We start from the raw sequence: 23957 nt of genomic DNA, 5'->3' as shown, positions 1-23957 counted from the left end.
AGCTTAATATCCATCGCCACAACTGCAGACAGTGGGACTGGTCCTCTTCAGCCAGTTCAAATTCTGAATTGCAACCTAGAAATGATTTAATAATTCCATGATGAAAAATTGGGAAACTATCACTACCACCCTGGCCCCACTTTACAAAGGCATTGTTTCATTTTGTGGGTGAGAAATGGATACGGCCAAAATAAGGAGTGCTGAGGCGAGGGGAGGGAGTGAGTCACTCCTTAATCGCTCCTTTCTCCCATATATCTAAGAGTGTTCTATTGATGGATCATGATCAAGGTTCCTGGTTTTATGGCATTTATTTTTTCACCATTTCCGGCTGTCGTTATACATATTGTTTTGTCATTTTATTGGTGTTTATCCACATTTATATTTGCTCTGGTAAAAGAAGAAAATCAGTTGCAACTAGTGCTTTTCCACATTTAGTGAAAGTAAACATGGAGCAGTTAATGCTTCTAATGGGGAGCTCAGAGACCTGGGTTTTGGCACTTCAATCCAAGATCTATTTTCACAATAAAAACAAACAGCTACTCCTTCTGCCTGTGTGTTAAACATCACTGTATCTATTTAAATAACTCCAAAGAGAAATAAATCCCATTTGTTTAAGCGCTCCAGCCATTGTCCTTCAATGATAGCGCTACTGGTGGTTCTAATCATAGTTGACAGGACTGAGCACAGCTTTTACACCATGGCAGCAGGATTGGTAATCAAACTACTGTCACTGCCGGAGTAAATTCCAAAAAGACTGTCACCGCCAGTGGACTTTGGCGAATAATACAATCATGACCGGTGGATTTTTTTGGAAATTCTGCTAAAGCTGCAATGAGGACAACACACGCGGACTCTCTATCCTAGAAGATGAGAGAATCCAGAAGGAACCCTGCTGTTTGATGGCCTCAAAATAACATCAAGTACTTCCAATAAACATCAGCTATAGAAGCGCGGTGGCAACATGGTGGCAGGAGTGCCTTCCCACCCCAGGACAATCGCTGATGTCCACAAGTGATGGAATGGTCTGAGGGGGCGTGCCAGATCTCTGGTTTCACTGTACCACAGGAAGACCATGGTGACAGTAGGAAGAGCCATGCCACTGCTGGCCTGCATTCCTGGGAGGAAAATGTGGCTAAACCCCGGGCCTCTGCTTCCCTGGAGTGTATTGGAAGCAAGGAAGGGCACTGGATTACTCACTTCTCCTGGTGAGTATTGCTCACACTCCATGTATGCACATGCTAACATGTCACTTATCATATGTAAGATGTCACTGCTGACCATGTCCACATGTTAGGACTTATACACTTGGAGACACCAATGTCCAAACAAGAACTATAATTCCCAGAAAAGTCGACGAAAAATAGGATTCGATAAGCATCTCCAGAATGCATAGAGCCTTCTCTGTATGAACACATGCCTTAACCACAAAAAAATACACGCTGAATTGTGATAACCATACCTGTTGGAACATGATGTTTGCAGAGCCATTCATCAGTCAGGCCGGACACAGTTAGACATTTACAACATCCAACTACTTGATACATATGGACAAACCCAGGGTTTAGTTGCCCACCTGACTAAACCCTGGGTTGACTTCCCGTCTGAAACCACTTACTCAGGTAATCTTGACCCTAACCTCCTTCCTACTCAACTTAATTTGTTCTGTTTTGTTTTGTGTGTGCCCTGAGGCCTGTGGGCATGTGGTGCAATATACAAAAATGTAAATAAATAAATAAGTGCATACTGGTACTTGCAGGTATCATGGTGAGTGAAAAAGCATGAACCAATGTCTCATAGTGTGTTCACACTGAAATGTAAAAGGTTTGTGAAAAGTGCACTCCAGACATAGGTCTGACCCCTAATCGCACATGGTGCTTCATGTAACAGTGCTTAGTGCTTGCAGTCGAGTGGGATAGAGGAAGAGGCAGCAGAGAGACATGTAGAAGTGCTACAGTCCCAAGTGCCCATATGCTTCCAAGTGCTGAGTGGTGTACGCACTTAGGTAAATGTTCAGTCTAGTATAAAGCAAGTCAAAATCAATTAGGAGACATGGCTGGGACAGTGGTTATCGTACAAGGGGAAGTGTAGGACAGGCTATGCAGTGGCTACTGACACTTTGGCAAAGGTAAGGACTTTAGTTATGCCATAGGTGGACATTTAGCTGGGAGGGACCATCGGTGTGGTGTAAGAGTGAGGGCATAGTGCCTTGGGGAAAGAAGACTGGTAGAGTGCCAGTACTGTGCTCATCGTGATAGGCCAGCTGAACCACATATGGTCCTGGTTCTAATAGGGGTGAGATAGAATGTCCTGTTTTGTAGTAATCTCTATAGACAGGGTATAGACACTTCTTGTAGATCCATCATAGACAGGGAAACCTGTGTTGTATTGTATTTCTTTGTAGGAGGTATGGAGAGGCACTACCTCCCGATTGCCTCAGAGCACTTGTCCAACCCTTCAAATGTAATAAGAAAGCTAGAAAAGTAGTTTTCCATTTTTTATTTTCGAAACAGAAACAGATTGTGAATTCTGGGAAGATCTGCAAGCAGAGGGTTTCACAGTTTGGCAGCAATACCCCCACTCACTCTACTTGACTTGGATAATGGGGTTGCAAGTTTGTTGTGAGTCTAATGCTGTTGAAAACCAGGGAAAAGCGACCTATGGGCACAAAGGCGCAATGACATGTACTGGACACACTACTGAGATCCTTTCTAATTTATCCATGGCACCTGAAACCCCCCAATACTTCGACCAAGGACATGGGGTGAATATGTAATTAACTGGCATAAATGGCACAATATGAGACCTGGATGTTGTCTCCTGGCTCCCCATCAACAACATACCATGTTCATACCAAAGGACCCATGTGCAAGATACCATAACCCCAACAAGTCCCCATGGGGAGACAGCACATCAGCATGCATGGGAACATGACCTCCGACACCTGGTACAGTATTTCATGACATTGTCCAACAACACACCTCCAAATAAACCCTGAATGCCATGACCTGCTGACACACTCTTGATTCGCTCTGTTAAGAAAGTCATGGCAGGCCCTGTGGTTGTCCCACAGGAGACCCAGGAAGCAGGTTGGATGATGAAGGGAACACCGCCAGCATCTACACGTGGAACAGTGCAGCCGGTTGCATGTCCGCTTGAACCATTCCTTCCACAGCAGCCACCACCATACCTGCTAAAGACACCACTGGCAAAACTATGGCTGCCGACCCTGCACCTACATCTTTGCTGACCATTGCTGCTCACCCGAAACCACAGCACACCAAAAGCTTCAGCAGCCTGACTGCATGTAAATAGGCTGCCAAAGAGCACCAACTCCAGTTCCCTACTTCTGTCCAATAATGTGGGCCACCAGTCCACCCACAGTGCCAGGTAAGGTACTGGCCCTGCTTTATTCCCATGCAGTCTGATGCCCTTCCTCTGGGGGTCTGCAGAAGGAGGTGGTGGTGGAGCACAAGCAAGGACTGCGAGCCTCATGCCACGTGGACATCGCCCTTGTCTACATCAGTATTAGATGTCAACTACAAACGTTGATGATAATGACAGACACCCTGACCCCAACCGTAGAGCACTACCCCCACAGAGGATTGTACCATCCAAGGGGTCCCGCACCAGAATTTAAATCCCGCAGCTTTCCACCAGTTTGTGATGTCCTAGATCCCAGTGAGGGTCTTGCTTACTGATGCACAATAACAGCTGGCTGCATGGCAGGTCAAAGCACTATGCTGCGTGCATCATAGACATAAGTGTATGTGCCACAGGATTAACCGGCATCCCATCCATGTCTGCTGCTGCATGCTGATTGCACAGAAGCAACTAGCTCACACAGGAGGGCACTGAAGCCATGTCAGGATACAGGAGATGATCGCGTGGCACGGTCACATTGACCCAGGTTCAGGGACTTGAGGCACTCACTGCACAACATCTACCACCATCCTGGCACATGACAGAGATCTGCAATGGCCACAGTGGTCCTGTAGGGTATTTTGTGGAGATTTGGGGCCTGACGGTATTTTATTACCGCCGAAAAATAACTTAGCAATAATCACTCTTTGTATTCAGATTTGGCCATGTGCAACAATAATACAATGGACATGCATTATTTCAGCACCCAGACCTGCATATTTGGTATACGTGGTTGGTGGTATTTTGGTGAGCATAATTCCCTTGTTTTATTTATGGCCCCAATGTCCAGAATCCCTTATCTTTGCTTAGATTTTTCGTGTGATCACTAGAGAGACCTCAGACCTGCATTCTAGGAATACCACATTTCCAGTGATAGTGTTGGTGTGCCACCATGGGCGAACTCACTGACTTATTTACGACAGAGAGCTATATGTGGTAGTCTTGTGGTAATTTCCACTACCTTATATACGGTAGGGAGCTATGTTCAGAGAGTCTCTCTTCCCGTTGGCTCATGTACCTCCAACAAGCTATGCTACAGTCACTCACAATTATTCATACTGATTCTGACATGCACACATCTGTCTTAAAATGACCATTGCACTGTTTAAAAATCTCCCCACATCATCGGCATTGTAATGGTAAATAGAAAATAAAACACCCGTCTGTTTTCAAATATTTTCTGTATTATAAAAGCTACATTTAGACACGATCTCATTCTTTACAGAAATAAATAAAATGGTACAGTCAAAGCATTGTCTATGACACACTGCAAGGAGCGTGGCGGAGAACAGAACTCAAATTGCAACATTGGTATTTGATTAAGACACGCACAGGAATCCTACACTGACTGCATATTACCGTACACACTCAGCTCCCACACTTCTCATTACCTTATCTTTTTAGTTGTTCTCTTTGTGAATGTGGCTCTCTTGGATTAACTCCAGCAAAAAGGAACGCTTGCCTTCTCAAGCCGGGGTCATTGCCTGGAATTCTCAGCTTTTTCAGATAGGAATGCCTCAGCCAGTGGAAAGGTTTTTCTTTCAGCTCTCCCCAATCTCGACTGCAGCAGGACACAGGAATCTGCATTCAGTCAGGACCCCACAGCCAGGTCTTCTCCCCAGTAGTGCAGAAAGATGTCTCCACAGCTTTTTCAGATAGGAATTCCTAATGTTTCTTTTTCATTTGTGCAAATCTTTACTGTTTTATTTAGCTCTAAGTTAAACCGTACCTCTTTTTTAGAAGTATTTGCACTTTCTGTCACAATTTCATTTACTGGTACTTTCATTTTTAATCCATTAGGCATCTCAGAGTCGTTATGCAAAATTATATCAGAGCAATCTGTCATCTTGGCACTGCAGTTATCATGAGTACTTAGTCACTTTTCGGAAGCCCCCCGGTCATTGCTATGGCCATCAGCCCCCTCTTTGGAAGGTTGTTTTTGCGCTGTATAGAGCTTTCCTATTTGCTCAGCTAACATTTTCACTTGGGCCTCAAGGCACTGGAACCTTTCCATCTCTCTAGGATCCTCTTTCTGTGGCCTAGGTCGATATTGGTTGTTTTCCCCCTGATTGGATCTATTCTGATACCTCTCAGGTGATTGATACCGGTTGGGATGGTTTCTGAACTCTTGATTCATTTGTGGAGGGGAGCGGGTTGCACCCATCCTTTGATTATAGTCCCCTGGTGGGGAATCATTGTACTGGCGTGGACTGTAGTTTACGTTTTGCCTCATGTCCTGTCTCTCAGATTGTGGGTACTGGCCCCTATGTTGATTTCCATTATCAGTAAATCGATCCACATATCGGGGCCTATCCTGATTACCATATATCATGGTGCTGGGATCAAATCTGCTCTGTGTCCCCAATGACTGGTAGGGACCATCATTTCTTTGATCTTGATTTTGTCTCTGGTTATTGTTCATACCTGCCATATCAGACCGGTATCTTACCCGGGGTCTATCCCCTAAGTACCTAGGGCTGATGTAGCTCTCTCTATTACTAGGATCATGTGTTTGGAACATTGGTACAGGAAATGGCGATCTTTGTTGATTACCCCTTTGTTCAGGTGTCACATTATTTTTACCTTGGCTTTGAGCAGACTCAAGGGACATTTTGGCTGAACTGATTTCCATTACTGTGGCTGAGGGTTCTTTAGATTTATGCCTGGTATCTTTCATTTTATCACTTTCTCTACCCTGACAATAGAGTACCTCATATAGCTTTGTGCTTTGATGTACAATCCATTCAAGGGACTTGTCACGGTCAAATTCACGGACCAATTGGGATATGATGTCTTTCTGTAGCCCATAGAAGTATGCAGTTTTAAACTCATTGGAATTTGAGTCAAAAGATACATCAAAACGAGAGAATGCTCTTCTTAAGTCTTGTAAAAATTGGCGAGGGGATGTATTAGGTCCAGCAGTAATTGTGCACGCGACTTTCTTTGCCTCCTGCAATGACTGAAAAGGAGAAAAATGACGCCTAATTTCTTTTTCAAACTCCAGCCATGTCATATTCTGCTGTTCATTTAATCCCCTTATGATGCTGGCCGTCGGGGCATCTAAAGTTAAATGAAAATATTGTCTGTACTGTTCCTTAGGTATCTGGAGTGCTTTAAAAATGTCATGCACCGCTTCTAAGTGATCCTCAATGCAGCATTCACCTCCCTTTTTAAATGGTTTGATCAGGGCTTTAATGGATTTCATTATTTTTATGGGGCTACTTGTTGCAATGCATGGAATTGCACTATTTTGTGATTCAATCCTGTTTTCAGGTGTATGAGATTGGTGACTGCCCCCAATGGGAGTATCAAATCCCCCAAGGGCGCTGCAACCAAGTTCAGTCACCGGCCCAGTCACTGGGGCACTAGCTCTTTGGGCAGAGCTAGAATTCACCTCCACTCCATTGAATGTGGTACCCTGCCGCCTCTCCTGGGACCTGGGAATGCACATTTGCTGTTCTAAGTCCTTACACTTTTTAAGGAGTCTAGTTGCTTCATTCTGCAAATAATTATTTTCATCGCTCATTTTATTAATCGCCTCCTGCATGTCGCACATTTGCATTTGGCATTCATTGAACTCTTTATTTCTTTTGTCTCTTTCTTGAATCATTTTAATCATTTCTTGTTCTGCACTCTGGAGATCACCTTCTTTTTCACAATGTTCTTTTTGTAAAATCTGCATTTCTGAAACAACCTCATCTTTATCCTGCCTAATGTGATCCACTAAGGCTTTTAAGTGTGTCAATTCTTGCTCACTATCTTCAAATTGTTTCTTGCTTTTGGATAACTGAGTATCAAAGTCTCTGCATTTTAATTGCATGTCTTTTTGGCATACATCCAATTCTGCTCTCAACATTTCCTGATTTTTACTTGCCCCATCTAATTCAGTCTTTAACCTGTTAATTAGCTGAGTATCATTCTCTTGCATTCGCAGGGACTTGTTTAAAATAAACCATATTTTGCTGCATAGCCGTATTAAACAGTCTTTCTCTGCACTTTTATCGGCTGCATTCAATAATCTTGTAAGGCAGACCTGAATTATGCTGCCTTCTGCAAAAATATTGTCTAGTTTTTCTTTCTGCACCTCACCCTGAATGCGGTTACTCCATTCTAACGTGCTATTCGAAGACCAATTCCCATGTGCAAATAACTTTGCCTCTAAATATTGCACTAGATCTGAGAATGTGGTTTCCCTTTGTGACATTCTGAAATTCGTTTTTAGTGGCACACTGCTATTATAAAATGGGTTCCCTTTAATGTGCAAATGGCAGTGTGAGACACGCTTGCCACGCCCAGTAGGTACTCTATGATCACTTTCCCGGCCTGCAACGCACCATAAATATGTAGGGTATTTTGTGGAGATTTGGGGCCTGACGGTATTTTATTACCGCCGAAAAATAACTTAGCAATAATCACTCTTTGTATTCAGATTTGGCCATGTGCAACAATAATACAATGGACATGCATTATTTCAGCACCCAGACCTGCATATTTGGTATACGTGGTTGGTGGTATTTTGGTGAGCATAATTCCCTTGTTTTATTTGTGGCCCCAATGTCCAGAATCCCTTATCTTTGCTTAGATTTTTCGTGTGATCACTAGAGAGACCTCAGACCTGCATTCTAGGAATACCACATTTCCAGTGATAGTGTTGGTGTGCCACCATGGGCGAACTCACTGACTTATTTACGACAGAGAGCTATATGTGGTAGTCTTGTGGTAATTTCCACTACCTTATATACGGTAGGGAGCTATGTTCAGAGAGTCTCTCTTCCCGTTGGCTCATGTACCTCCAACAAGCTATGCTACAGTCACTCACAATTATTCATACTGATTCTGACATGCACACATCTGTCTTAAAATGACCATTGCACTGTTTAAAAATCTCCCCACATCATCGGCATTGTAATGGTAAATAGAAAATAAAACACCCGTCTGTTTTCAAATATTTTCTGTATTATAAAAGCTACATTTAGACACGATCTCATTCTTTACAGAAATAAATAAAATGGTACAGTCAAAGCATTGTCTATGACACACTGCAAGGAGCGTGGCGGAGAACAGAACTCAAATTGCAACATTGGTATTTGATTAAGACACGCACAGGAATCCTACACTGACTGCATATTACCGTACACACTCAGCTCCCACACTTCTCATTACCTTATCTTTTTAGTTGTTCTCTTTGTGAATGTGGCTCTCTTGGATTAACTCCAGCAAAAAGGAACGCTTGCCTTCTCAAGCCGGGGTCATTGCCTGGAATTCTCAGCTTTTTCAGATAGGAATGCCTCAGCCAGTGGAAAGGTTTTTCTTTCAGCTCTCCCCAATCTCGACTGCAGCAGGACACAGGAATCTGCATTCAGTCAGGACCCCACAGCCAGGTCTTCTCCCCAGTAGTGCAGAAAGATGTCTCCTCAGCTTTTTCAGATAGGAATTCCGAAAAGCAAGAAACAATTTGAAGATAGTGAGCAAGAATTGACACACTTAAAAGCCTTAGTGGATCACATTAGGCAGGATAAAGATGAGGTTGTTTCAGAAATGCAGATTTTACAAAAAGAACATTGTGAAAAAGAAGGTGATCTCCAGAGTGCAGAACAAGAAATGATTAAAATGATTCAAGAAAGAGACAAAAGAAATAAAGAGTTCAATGAATGCCAAATGCAAATGTGCGACATGCAGGAGGCGATTAATAAAATGAGCGATGAAAATAATTATTTGCAGAATGAAGCAACTGGACTCCTTAAAAAGTGTAAGGACTTAGAACAGCAAATGTGCATTCCCAGGTCCCAGGAGAGGCGGCAGGGTACCACATTCAATGGAGTGGAGGTGAATTCTAGCTCTGCCCAAAGAGCTAGTGCCCCAGTGACTGGGCCGGTGACTGAACTTGGTTGCAGCGCCCTTGGGGGATTTGATACTCCCATTGGGGGCAGTCACCAATCTCATACACCTGAAAACAGGATTGAATCACAAAATAGTGCAATTCCATGCATTGCAACAAGTAGCCCCATAAAAATAATGAAATCCATTAAAGCCCTGATCAAACCATTTAAAAAGGGAGGTGAATGCTGCATTGAGGATCACTTAGAAGCGGAGCATGACATTTTTAAAGCACTCCAGATACCTAAGGAACAGTACAGACAATATTTTCATTTAACTTTAGATGCCCCGACGGCCAGCATCATAAGGGGATTAAATGAACAGCAGAATATGACATGGCTGGAGTTTGAAAAAGAAATTAGGCGTCATTTTTCTCCTTTTCAGTCATTGCAGGAGGCAAAGAAAGTCGCGTACACAATTACTGCTGGACCTAATACATCCCCTCGCCAATTTTTACAAGACTTAAGAAGAGCATTCTCTCGTTTTGATGTATCTTTTGACTCAAATTCCAATGAGTTTAAAACTGCATACTTCTATGGGCTACAGAAAGACATCATATCCCAATTGGTCCGTGAATTTGACCGTGACAAGTCCCTTGAATGGATTGTACATCAAAGCACAAAGCTATATGAGGTACTCTATTGTCAGGGTAGAGAAAGTGATAAAATGAAAGATACCAGGCATAAATCTAAAGAACCCTCAGCCACAGTAATGGAAATCAGGTCAGCCAAAATGTCCCTTGAGTCTGCTCAAAGCCAAGGTAAAAATAATGTGACACCTGAACAAAGGGGTAATCAACAAAGATCGCCATTTCCTGTACCAATGTTCCAAACACATGATCCTAGTAATAGAGAGAGCTACATCAGCCCTAGGTACTTAGGGGATAGACCCCGGGTAAGATACCGGTCTGATATGGCAGGTATGAACAATAACCAGAGACAAAATCAAGATCAAAGAAATGATGGTCCCTACCAGTCATTGGGGACACAGAGCAGATTTGATCCCAGCACCATGATATATGGTAATCAGGATAGGCCCCGATATGTGGATCGATTTACTGATAATAGAAATCAACATAGGGGCCAGTACCCACAATCTGAGAGACAGGACATGAGGCAAAACGTGAACTACAGTCCACGCCAGTACAATGATTCCCCACCAGGGGACTATAATCAAAGGATGGGTGCAACCCGCTCCCCTCCACAAATGAATCAAGAGTTCAGAAACCATCCCAACCGGTATCAATCACCTGAGAGGTATCAGAATAGATCCAATCAGGGGGAAAACAACCAATATCGACCTAGGCCACAGAAAGAGGATCCTAGAGAGATGGAAAGGTTCCAGTGCCTTGAGGCCCAAGTGAAAATGTTAGCTGAGCAAATAGGAAAGCTCTATACAGCGCAAAAACAACCTTCCAAAGAGGGGGCTGATGGCCATAGCAATGACCGGGGGGCTTCCGAAAAGTGACTAAGTACTCATGATAACTGCAGTGCCAAGATGACAGATTGCTCTGATATAATTTTGCATAACGACTCTGAGATGCCTAATGGATTAAAAATGAAAGTACCAGTAAATGAAATTGTGACAGAAAGTGCAAATACTTCTAAAAAAGAGGTACGGTTTAACTTAGAGCTAAATAAAACAGTAAAGATTTGCACAAATGAAAAAGAAACATTAGGAATTCCTATCTGAAAAAGCTGAGGAGACATCTTTCTGCACTACTGGGGAGAAGACCTGGCTGTGGGGTCCTGACTGAATGCAGATTCCTGTGTCCTGCTGCAGTCGAGATTGGGGAGAGCTGAAAGAAAAACCTTTCCACTGGCTGAGGCATTCCTATCTGAAAAAGCTGAGAATTCCAGGCAATGACCCCGGCTTGAGAAGGCAAGCGTTCCTTTTTGCTGGAGTTAATCCAAGGGAGCCACATTCACAAAGAGAACAACTAAAAAGATAAGGTAATGAGAAGTGTGGGAGCTGAGTGTGTACGGTAATATGCAGTCAGTGTAGGATTCCTGTGCGTGTCTTAATCAAATACCAATGTTGCAATTTGAGTTCTGTTCTCCGCCACGCTCCTTGCAGTGTGTCATAGACAATGCTTTGACTGTACCATTTTATTTATTTCTGTAAAGAATGAGATCGTGTCTAAATGTAGCTTTTATAATACAGAAAATATTTGAAAACAGACGGGTGTTTTATTTTCTATTTACCATTACAATGCCGATGATGTGGGGAGATTTTTAAACAGTGCAATGGTCATTTTAAGACAGATGTGTGCATGTCAGAATCAGTATGAATAATTGTGAGTGACTGTAGCATAGCTTGTTGGAGGTACATGAGCCAACGGGAAGAGAGACTCTCTGAACATAGCTCCCTACCGTATATAAGGTAGTGGAAATTACCACAAGACTACCACATATAGCTCTCTGTCGTAAATAAGTCAGTGAGTTCGCCCATGGTGGCACACCAACACTATCACTGGAAACGTGGTATTCCTAGAATGCAGGTCTGAGGTCTCTCTAGTGATCACACGAAAAATCTAAGCAAAGATAAGGGATTCTGGACATTGGGGCCACAAATAAAACAAGGGAATTATGCTCACCCAAATACCACCAACCACGTATACCAAATATGCAGGTCTGGGTGCTGAAATAATGCATGTCCATTGTATTATTGTTGCACATGGCCAAATCTGAATACAAAGAGTGATTATTGCTAAGTTATTTTTCGGCGGTAATAAAATACCGTCAGGCCCCAAATCTCCACAAAATACCCTACAGTCCTCCCTTCATCTCTTAAGGCCCATAACAAGGGGTGGGGGGGGCGTACCTAAGGGGCTGCACCAAGGCACTTAGTCAGTAGGGGAAGTTCTAGGGGTGGAGTAGTGTGAGCAAATAGGGCAGTGGGCAAGTTGGTGGGAGATGGGCTGGGTAAGCTATAGGAAGGGCAGTCTCTGAACAAATGAGAGTTGGGATTGGAAGGAGGTGGGATGAGCTAGTAGGGCGGGGGCTGTGTTAGTGGGAATTTGGCTATGGAGGGCGAGAGTTCCTGGCACATGTCTTTTGGTCCTTATATAGGGCAAGGGTCTGTAAGCTGCGTCTCTCAAGAAGTTTTGGACTTAGACTCCCATGATCCCTCAACATTGAACATGCTGGCTAGGGCCAATGGGAGTTGTAGTCCACAATATGTATTTCATTCAGTTTTTTTTAGGACATTTATGAAGCACACACATTATGATAACATGTATTAATAGTGTGCTGTACATCAAAAAACCAAATACAAGTTAAAAGAAACAAAACTAAAAGTATCAAATAACCCATAGTCAGGTTAAAATTATTGCCACATTGAATACATGTACCACCTATGTAAAACAACAAATCTATATCCCACTCATCCACTTGCTGATATTCAAATATAAAACAAGATGTGGAAGTTGTCCAGTTTGGTCAGTTAGGAAAAAACATGTTTTAACTTAATTTTAACTGGGCTGATGCTGCCAGAATGCAGTCTCAGGAACCAATCACCTGACTGCACACATTCAACTGATCTCTCACTACCACCGCACATAGTGTTAGGATGCAGGATGCAGCTCCCATCAGGCAAATCACACTAGCTGCAGACATATTGGGCCTCATTAGGACCCAGGCGGTAAGGGGTTTACGGCGGCGTAAACAGCGCCGACCCTTACCGCCTGATTCCGAGGTCCCTTAGCGCCATGGAGGATTTAACACCTGCTTTTAGCAGGTGTTAAAATCCATGGCGCTAAGGGACCTTGTTGTTAATTACGCCACCGTAATTTACGGTGGTGTAATTAACGCCTTCCCCACTCCCATTATGCCCTATGGGGCAAAAATGGGAATGGGGAAGGGTAAATGGGTTAATGGGGACTTACCGCCCCGCCAACCTCGGAATGGGGCGGTAAGTCCGCCAACCACCATGGCGTAAACGTAGTTTACGCCATGGTGGTAAAGGTACGACCCAGGTGGTAACTTACCGCCTGGGTCGTAATGAGGCCTATTGAGTGCACCCACGCACTCTTTACTACCCTAGTCTCTCGAATGACCTGAACTACGGTCCCGAAGGGTGTTCAACCCAAAAGCGCTTTGAGATCATACCAATGATATAGAGAAGGCTTAGACTAGGATGAGTTGAAGACTTCAGGAAAGCTCCTTCTTTGGGACCTTTTTGAATGGCTGCATGGGCTTTTCCCATCCATTCTTCAATAGCTGGGAGGCAGCAGCTCAGGGAATGGATGTAGATCCTCGATGTCACCGCTAAGGACCACTGCGTATCATCAGTAGACTGATGAATGGCAACTGCAAAGGAAGAAACCATATCACCCGGCAGCACCCTATAGCATTTAAAAGCAGTGGCGATAATTGGGTTCCCTGTGGCACATTAAAGCGTACCATCGAGAGGAGAGGACTTCAAGGCTGCAATTTGAACTATTTGTTGTCAATGGGAGAGAAAAGAATGGATCCACTCTACGCCAATGCTCTTCACCATGACAATGGCAGTCATCCGCAGAGGCAAATGTTGCAGACCCTTAATACACACATGTGCTCTCGTTGTGTTCATAAGACCTTGCTGTGACTTGGGAAGAACGTTTAGGCTATTTGTGTTCTTTTCCCCCAGAACAAATTGTCCACCAGCTCTGCTGAAGCAATCACATCCTCCATGTCCTTAGTGCATGACTTCTCATTGCTGCCCTTCATTGTCATCATTCTCACTGACAGTCTGAGCATCCTCTTGTGGTAGCATTGCAAAATGTCACTTAATTATAATTGTTTTTTTATTTTTTATAATGGGCCTAATATCGAAGACATTTCTAAGCGCAGGCACGAGATTTGAACCTGTGTTGCTTTGCGTCGTCTTGCTTCCAAGATGGGCACGTTTCGACTGAGCTATACTACCGGTACCTAATGCATGCATTGTGTAGCATGCAGCAGTTGATGATAGTTATCCCCACATTCTCAGAACTGTACATTAGTGCCCTTCTCTGTTCAACAGAGGCATATATACCAGGCCTACTGGAGGTAAAAAGGCCCACTCACTGGCTCCATGCATATTGCCATGAGCCTCATTTTATTGCTGTTCCTGGTACCTTTTTGGGTCCCGGAAGGATGTCCTTATACAGGGAAGCCGTGGATCTCCTGAGTCACCTGTACAAAATAACGTAACAGTTGTATTTGTAAAGCACACATTCACTTGGAAGATTCAAATATGTATTATTACCTAACTTAATGGTAGCCATTTTATCAACCTCGGAAGGCTGGAGGAAGCAGACCTACTATGATATGAAACTATGTCCATGAAGTCAAACACAGATCCCTGTAGTGCCTGCATCTGCCCAAGAGCCACAGACATGGGGCATGGTAGAATTTGTGCAGGAGAGAGGTACACATGCGTATGTCTACTTGTACCCGAATATAGACATGTTTAGAGTGTGAGGTGAGGTCCCTAATGGTATCCAAGTGCCCTTCTTTCAGTGTTAGCCACAGGAATCAGGGGTGTGGAGGTTTGTGTCTCCAGGTGACTCCATGTCACCAGGGACATCCTAATCCTAATGACATCATGGCCAGGGACATCCTAATCACATCATAGAAATTGATTTCACTTAAGATTAACCTCAGTCCACTGTTATGCAATTTTGGTGACCTAACACCACAACTCCCAGATGCCTATTGATCTGGAGATGAAAGTCCAGGACTGAAGCATGTTGCATGAGGTGACATGGAATCATCTGGGACCAAGGTGGTGAAATGATACATTGCGGAGTTGGGATGGTGATGGGGATTGAGTGAGGACAGGCATGTCTGAAGTGTAGTGCAATGACAGGAGATGTATGGGAATGGGATACATGGTGTGATAGAGACTGATGCTGGTGGGAGTCACTTTAACAAGCCCATGAGTGTCTTCATGAGCCCCAAAATGGTGCTGATGCACAGGACAGAGGCATCCTATACTGGGCACGGAGTGTGTGATGGTCATGTTGGCTTCCTGTTTCATCTTAACGTTGTGCGTGTGCTTCTGCTTCCGGTTCCTGTAAACTCACTCCCTTGTCTCTGGGTTGGCCAATGGCAGCCGTGTTCAATCTAGGGCACTAATGCATTTGGGGAAGCCTCCAATTTGATCAAATCTGGACGCTCTGGCATTGATGGCGTTCCTTTGTATATTAAATAAGTACATGGAGCAGCTAGGTCTGAACTACAGGAAAAATCACAGACTGGGACATTCCTTTAAAAGTAAAGCCAGTGTATTAATATGTGCCTTTCGCACAGAAGTGCAGGACGGACACCACATTCAAGAGTGGGGGGGTGGTTGTTAGCAGTTTGTATGCACTGTCCATCACCTCACATATGCATGTGATGCTGTTTCTGCAGGGTTAAAATTGCCTGCAGCCGGGAGCTACTTAGCTATTGCTTCTACCCTAGGAGAGCCTGGTTAGCTTAAAAACAAGTTATCAGGAGCTATTTCGGTTCCCCTGGCCACCTGGTGCCTTACAGGACAGCTCAGCGGCAGCGTGCGTGTCTTGGAAGCAAGACGACACGAAGCAACAACAGGTTCGATCCCCGGGTCCGCGCTTAAACATCTTGGTGTTTAAGCGCGTTATAAATACGTAACTAAGACACAAAAAAACACAATTACGCAACTAAGAAAAACAAACTAATCCTGTAACAGCGCCTCGATGCCTGCGGGCTGTGTGAGCGCTTTATAAATGTAAAAAATAAAATAAAATATGTGACATTAACTTTTGAATGTTTGAGAATATAAATAAAGAAGAAATAGGACACATCTAGGACACAATTAAATATAACGAATCATACAAAATGGCTAGAAAGTTAAAGTGTGCAACTCATGAGGAAATTCAATTGAGGGTGCACTGTGTACTCGCTCCTGAATCCCCAGCAGTCGCCCCTGCCTACTGCGTGATGCCCGACACCCAGGAGCTGGTTTTAGCTCCTGCTCCTTGAATCTGAATTCGGATCCTTGCTCTGTCAAGGTGGTAGCGCGTGATTAATTGGTGGTCTTTAAAAGTACAAGGTGGTGGCCTAAGCTGTCATCTCCTTCTCCTCGTTGTAACTATCTCTCTTCGTGCTGTAGTTCCTGCTTCTGCCTCCACCATACTGCATAATGTTCTCCTGCAGATGTTGCTTCTGTACTTTTTCCCAGCCTGTTTTTTGTATTTTGTTGTATTTGATTGTCATTTACATAGTGTATTTGCCAAAGCGCTGCACAGAACATAAACAAGATTGGTATACCAAATGAGCAAAAAGCGGAGCAGAGTAGAAACAATGGACTGGAGGTTAGTTAGCCAGGAGAGCGGTGATCTGTGTGGTCTGTGGTCAGCGTCCGCCACCTGTAGAGCTTGTGTAGTGATGTGCAAGGGATAGGCTCCATCTGTGGCTGTTTATACGCTATGATGTCACTTTTTCTCACGCTGGTCTAATGCTGCTAGGTAGCCAACAGTGAAAGTGCAATGCATTGCCATTAAAGCACATTGATATGTGCTAAAGTCTCCTTATGCGTGTTGGATGGTTTGTACAAATGGGTGGGGCCAGTGGGGTGCCACTCAAGATCCATATGCTAATTTGGCTTAATCTTATATGTGTTACATATTCTAGCAGACTCTGCACCCACAAAGTACCATTTGCTCTGCACTGTCTGTGATTTCCATCTGCTTTGAGCTGGAGCTATGTTTTCCAGATCTTTTTCCTACATTCTAGGTGGATTTTGAGGTTTTGAGGTGGTATTTCAGGGTTTCGATTGTGCTGGCAGCATTTCTGGGGCACTACTGTTAGAATTCCCTTATGATCCTGCAAGAGATGTATTTTTGTGAACAGCATTGGTGCTGTTATGGGGCAACAGTGTTGCGAAAGCACTATTGTTGAATACCACCCGTGTTACCATTACCTTCCAGACTGTAATGAAATATTTAATTGAGTATTAGTATGGCAGATGATCTAACAGCATCCCATGCATGTGAATTCCCCATCTGCTTACATGAAAAGTCTGTAATAATGGGATCCTTTGCAGAAATCCTTCCATGACAATGATTTAATATGATACACTTTACACGCTTGTTTTTTTTATAGAAATAAAACAAAACTAATAAACCATCATTCTTCATCTAAGAGCAATAAAGCAGTTCCATAATATAGGCTACAGAGGACTTTATCACTTGAGAGTTTGGAGAAGTAGGCCTGGACAGGGGCTTGGGCGAAAGGGGACCTAGCGTGTGCCTTCCAATGGTAGATTTGCTTCTGCATCGTCCACCCTGCCTCACCACAACAAGTCTCCGAAACTGGCTTTTGGGCCTGCTGCCAAAAAGAGAGTTTTGCAGCGGTTTCTGTAGAGATGCAGTAATGCTGTTGATGGATTGGTCCGTCCGAGCCTGGGAGTAGTCACCTGCCTCACTTTCTGCTCCCCACAGTGCTGCAAGCTGAAGCCACTACCTCTGCCAGACATCCCTATCTACTAGGTGGTAGTATTTCACATGTCCGGTGAGGAGGGAGTTAGAGGTAGGTCGACCACCAGTTTCTCAATGGGTCCAGACTTTTATCACTTTTTCATACATCCCTGCAGTAGACGTGTGTGTACAGTAGGACAGACAAGTAATTCCCAGAGAACATTGTCATACAAGGAGATCATATTAAACAATCACTGTATAACTGACCTGTGGCCAATGAAATGTAGGGTTGGCCAAATGATTGTGGCACTGTAAATCTCACATGGGGGATAACTATTATGCTACCAATAATACTTCTGAAAGCAAGAGCATAATACAATATCTTTATTATTTTCAGCCTAAGTAGAAACATGTTGTGCTTACTAAAATGTTCTATAGTGAACACTCAAAATTCAAGTGACGAAGTGATTGTGATATGATGAAGTGCAATGGTGGGTTTGACAACCTAGAGCATACTGTGCCTAAATAAATGGAAAGAGAGAATGTCTACCCTTAGTAGATGTGAGGAATTCGACCATCCACATGGTCGGTATGAGCTTGCCTCGGCTTTTTGAAATGTTTAATTAAATGGAATGATGGTAGACCGACCTCAGGAAAATGTGCGGGGCTAATCCACACGTTTTCCTATGCTCATGCCACAACAAAAGCAGAGACCTGTGTACTCCGGCTGGACACCGCCTACAGGCACAGTCCACCCCTGTCATATTTAGTGGGAATGTGACAGCCAAGGAGGACATTATGTCATGTCAGGAAGGGTGAGGCCTAACTTCCATCTACGATGGAAAGCCTGATTAAATGACAAAGCCTCGATGGAATCACCCTGCTCTTTTGTTAGGCCCTGCAGTTTGTGGCAGCGATTAACATACCGACAAAGCGTACTTCACACAGGCCCCCAGAGGGCCTGGCTGCCGACGATAACAAAGGAGACACAAAACCCAACAACCTTTCATATGCAACTGTGTCAACCTAAAGCCAGCTCCTGCCTCTCAGTATCAAGGGCAGTGAACTGTCATGTCTGGGTCTGTTGTTTACGGTAGGACACCCCGCTAGGGAGACCCCAATCATAAAGTATGAGAATGTGGTTTGCAGGAGCAAGAGAGTCTGGCCTTGCCGCAGCTTCCAGGGAGACCTGCCACTTTAACAAGGACCACACAGTTAGAACCATTAACCAGAGAGACTCTTTGAAAACAACAGACAAGAAGATGGGTGTCACAAGGGAGTGAGCCTAGAGCTCTTTCTGCTGAAAGAAGGAGTCTGCCATTTTAGTTCTGGGGCACACCTTGTTCCTGTTTTCACCCCTTTACCTTTTCTGTTGCAAAGCACTCTGGTTATGACCTCACGCATACAGAAGATTGTTGGTAGGAACCCCAGGATTGGTTCATTAAGGTTGGCTTAGTCTACACTAATCACTGTGGGCCACTTGACTTTAAAGAGGGCCAAACCCCTTTTTTGACAGATCACCTGACGACTTCACAAGAGGTCAGGAAGAACTACTCAACCTTGGACCCTGGCTGAAGGTAAAGTCTGCCTTACATCTTCACCAGTGACAGACGTCCAGGATATCCCAAGAGGGAAGCAAGATCCCTCCCCTAAACATCTCCTAGAGGACAGAAGCAGATACAGAACCCAAAGGACCCTCCTGCTGCCCCAGAACCGGTACCCAGCCAGCACACATCGTGTCCTGCTAGGCACTGCAGCATGCTCCCTGGACAGGGAGTGCCAAAAAGTCTCTGAACCTAAAACCAAGAACAAGGCAGCTGCCTACCGCACACTCCACAGCTGTGGGCCATCCGCCTTAAAGGATGACACAAGGCCACTGAAGAAGCTGAGAGAAGTGCCTCAGCAAGCATCTACCAATGTTCACCTTAAAGGACATTTTAGAACCAGTCGAGTTCCTCGATCCACAACCAAAGGCAATGCTGACCATTGTGAAACCGCGTTGCTTAAAGACAACTGAGATTTCTCGACCAGTGCTTCAGAACCACTGAGACAATGATTCCTGACCACGAGCAGCCTTGTAGGCCAGCCTGCAGTTGTTCATCCAGCTTTTCCCGCCGAACCATCTGGCCGCCTGATACCCGCAGTTGGCTCCCAACTCGACCATTTTGAGCACCACGAACACCTACAGCACAAAGGACATTGTTGTTCTGCCCACCTGGTCCTTCCAAGAAGGACCCTAGAGACATATTAAGACCCATTGTTCCCTTTGTGCTGAAGCCAAGTAGACTTAAACTGTTGTGGTTATTAACCATACTGCCTACCCTCCTGTCAGTATCCAGAGTGCATCCCTTTTCCTTCTTTGAAACTGTCTGTCCACTGCATTCTCTTGCAGGGTGGGTTGTATTTTGTAGTGTTGTTAGACTGGTGTTGTCATATCAATAAATTGGATTTTCGCCGTGTTGGAACTATACCAACAATCCACAACCTTTTCGGAGATAGGCCTGCTGTTCCGTCCACGTTACCAAATTTGGACAAGGAGGGTTATAATTTGCTTGTTATTCCAATCTTTTTGGGTCTCTTCTGGTGTACTAGAGGTGTGGGGCCGATTGATGGTTTAGAAACCAATATTCACCCCTGGACCACTGGTGCCCCGGGAATTGATTCATCAAAGTAGAGGTTACACTATTTTGAGGGGCACTTAGAGTTACATGAAGATGCAGCAATGATGCTAAATAGTTCAACCTTTACAGTGGTGCTGAAGAACTTTCTTCAGGACATTCTACAACACATGTTTGTATTTTCTTGAGTACTTACTCGTTGTGGTCTGGCAAATAAAACAGTTTGGGCCTCATTACGACCCAGGCGCTAATGGGTTAATGGTGCCGTAAAAGGCTGCAGCGCCGTTAACCTATCAGCGCCTAATTACGAGGTCCCTTTGCGGGACCCGACCTTAACGGCTGGTGTAGACCAGCCGTTAAAGTAGGGACCCGCAAAGGGACCATGGTGCTAATTACGGTGCCACAATTTGCAGTCCTGTAGTTAGCGCCTTCCCCATTCCCATTGAGCCCTATGGGGCAAAAATGGGAATGGGGAAGGGCCATGGAGGAAGGGGGAATTACTGCCCCGCCAACCTTGTAATGGGGTGGTAATTCCCCCTTTCTCCATGGCGGAGTCGGTAACTTACCTGGCATGGACCATGGTGCTAATAGCACCATGGTCTTCTGCCAGGGTGGTAATGAGGCCCTTTGTGTGATAGCATATATTATTACATAAGATACAGATGCCGGCTTCCAGAACCAGTGCCGGTAAAATAATAGCTATAGTTATTCTTGATTTTGATAATGTGCTTTGTTCGGTAAGCCAAGTGCAAAGTTATTATTATTACAATATATATTGGGATTGTAAATGAACCTGTAACATTTTAAAAGCTGGTCACTTTACAATGTTAGTACAGTAAAATAATGTCCTTTGGCTAATAGCTGCTTTTGCAACAAAAAGAAGAAAAAAAACACCCCATCCCATCCGACCCCGGAAGAAATCTGTTTATTTTCAGGCGTGCAAGTGTCCGAAACGACTGGGGTAGCGCGAGCAAAAGGCTACTTTGCTGCGAGACTCTCACCCACGTAGAAAGAGACAGAGAAATAGAGTGAGACAGAAAGAGATAAAACGAGAGCATCGAGAGAGAGTGAGTGAACGAGAGTAAAAGAGAAAGAGGGAGGGGAGAGTGAGAGTGAGAGAGCTAGACTGGCATACGAGACGCTGGGGACAACTATTATTTGTTATTTCGAGTTTGCGGCAATAGTCATTGGGTCATGTTATTTCAATTCTATGAATGTAATACATGTTTTCTGATTGAACGCGCTAATGCTTATGTTTAAATTACAGAAGCAGACGCTCCAAAAATGAAAAAAGACATATCACACTCGAAGCCAGGTACGCATTTTAAAGTATTTGGAGATACAATGTGCAAACAATCACGAGGTCTGCAAGGGCTATGCAACTGCTTCTTAAATTGTTTAGAGTAGATGATCAAATTAACAAGATGCTGAAGGTTTTACTGGAGTTCCTGAATCCATCATATCTAGAGATATGGCACTAGTCTGCTACATACATGACTATTATCATTGTGTAACATGACATGTGCATATCAACGGGACATTCAAAAATGTTTTTTAATTTGTTTAGTAAAGTTGTGTTTAAATAGTATGTACATTATTCATGTTATTTCTACTATGAAATGACAAAAGGTGTTGTTTGTAACTTCAGAAGTATTTTATTGATGGACATTAACGACCCGATTCATGGAAAAGTGCGCAGAAATCCTGCACGTCACTGCGCGAGCCTGCGTGCAGATGTTTTTCTGTGTGCTGCGTGTATTAAAGGAATTGTTTGTGCAAAGTAACTGTATATGCAAGCGCAGGCCGGAAACAACCCTGATACGTGCCCACGCTAATCCAAAACAGCCACCTTTGCGTGCTCCCCAGGTGCGAATAAATGCACCCTGAAAACTGTGTGGGGTCCCCTGCAAACAGGCCTGCACCTCGGGGATCCTGCTTGGGTTAAAACTCTGAAAATCTGTGTGAAAACCCCCATAAACCAATCCTGCACCCTGCTACACTCTGTATGAGCACCCCTAAGTCAGGTCCAAACCCCGGCTGCAGGCACTCACTCCTAAACTCCTAAACTCGATCTTACCTCTGGGTGGTGATTTCTATTAAGTGTCTGTACACCTGCCTTTGGGTGGCAGATAGTATGAGGGCTTTGCGTGGCCATTTCCCTGCCAGGAGGTTGCGCGGTCGGATCCCTGAATACGCATTGATCCGCACAATAGTGGCGTGCAATGGACTGCCTTCGGGCATTCCTTGTAACGCCCACTTGTTCACATGTTCGTTCCCATTTTTGATGTTCCGCCCCTTCTCCCCCCTTTGCGCAAGCCACGCTCACGCTTTGCGTGGTGTCTCACGCAAGGCACTCGGCCGCTCGCTGGGGTGTGCCGGGCTGCTGCGAAATCCACAAAAGTCCTGGGAAAATCCTGCATAATCAATTCCATGGATCAATGAACGGGATCACACACACACAGTTTGGCGCGCAAGTTCCCTAGTTTCCGTTCAAACAATTCCATGAATCGTAGAGCGTTTCCCTATGGGGTTTCGCCATTATAAAACGCTTCTGAGAATTATGCCCTTAAGTGCTTAAATCACAAAAACTCCTCATCACTGGGGTCGAAATACATTGCATCCTATCCCCAGAGTGGTTCAGAATGTGGCCATGTTTATATGACCTTACACTCCCATGCGCAACTACACAAACCAAGGACTTGAAGGCAGCATTTTCCTCTAGATGCGCTTTGAAATGCTTGAAACTGAGACGCAGCCCTCTGCGCCTGTTTCATACAGGCGCACAGAATGCATCGAACCCTCATTTCGAACACGGCTGCTCATTTTTCTTTTTCCTCGATATTTCCTCGATATTGAAGCGTTCTGAACCCCATGTTCTAGAAACATTTCCAGTCCTCCAACAGGGGGTTCAAATGCTTGTCTTCTCTTCCTTTAAGGTGCCACGTGCCTATGTTAATGAATGCTAGTGGACGCGCCAGCGCATGATTTGTGCAAGCACAAGGCCTCTGACAATTGCGCAGCTCACCATTATGAATGAGATGACCTGCACATTTCTTTGAAGGGTACAAGTGAAAACGCGCATCCTGCATGATTTTGTTTTATTTTACCAATTCTTTGTGAATCTGCTGCAAAAATTGCAGTTATGCGGATTACCAGTTCTTTCTGAAATAATCTTCCTGTTGTGGCTAAAACCTCACCCCATCCCTACATGAGCTACAATAGGAGAATATAGCAAAGCAGTATAGAAATTCAGAATTTTCCATGATAAACTGCAGCACAATATGCGCACCCACAGCTCAATGTAGAGAACCTCCTGTGGACAGGTCTGACCTTGGTGCGCAGGTGTTAAAGTGGTCAAGAGGCAGATAGCGCAGAGGACTAGGCAGCTGTGAGCTGCCCGTGGTGAGATGGCACAGTGAAGTTAGTAGCGCACAGCTTGTTCCGAACGCTGGCTAAGATGTCCCGCGACGATAGCTCAGCAGCAACGGAAAGCAGCCTTGGAAACAAGATGACACGAAGCAGCACAGGTTTGATCCCCGGGTCCGCGCTTAGAAACTGCCAGGTATTAAGCGCATTATAAATACACAACTAGAGGCATATTTCATAACAGCGCCTCGATGCCCCCGGGCTGTGTGAGC

The 23957-nt window shown here is 44.4% G+C and overlaps 1 protein-coding gene across 50 annotated transcripts in view; it reads left to right on the top strand.

Moving 5' to 3' along the window:
- Window positions 1-23957, top strand: part of TRDN (triadin) — a 1596486-nt gene that overhangs the window by 1181748 nt on the left and 390781 nt on the right. For all 50 annotated transcript variants that reach the window (XM_069607588.1, XM_069607568.1, XM_069607599.1 and 47 more), the window contains one exon: window positions 21587-21634. In XM_069607588.1, coding sequence (XP_069463689.1) covers window positions 21587-21634 — 48 coding nt within the window. The remainder of the gene's footprint in view (window positions 1-21586; window positions 21635-23957) is intronic.

Source organism: Ambystoma mexicanum, chromosome 4q (assembly GCF_040938575.1).
Source record: "Ambystoma mexicanum isolate Mex_15411 chromosome 4q, UKY_AmexF1_1, whole genome shotgun sequence".
In the NCBI taxonomy this organism is placed as follows: Eukaryota; Metazoa; Chordata; class Amphibia; order Caudata; family Ambystomatidae; genus Ambystoma; species Ambystoma mexicanum.
This window is presented reverse-complemented; position numbering and strand designations above follow the sequence as displayed.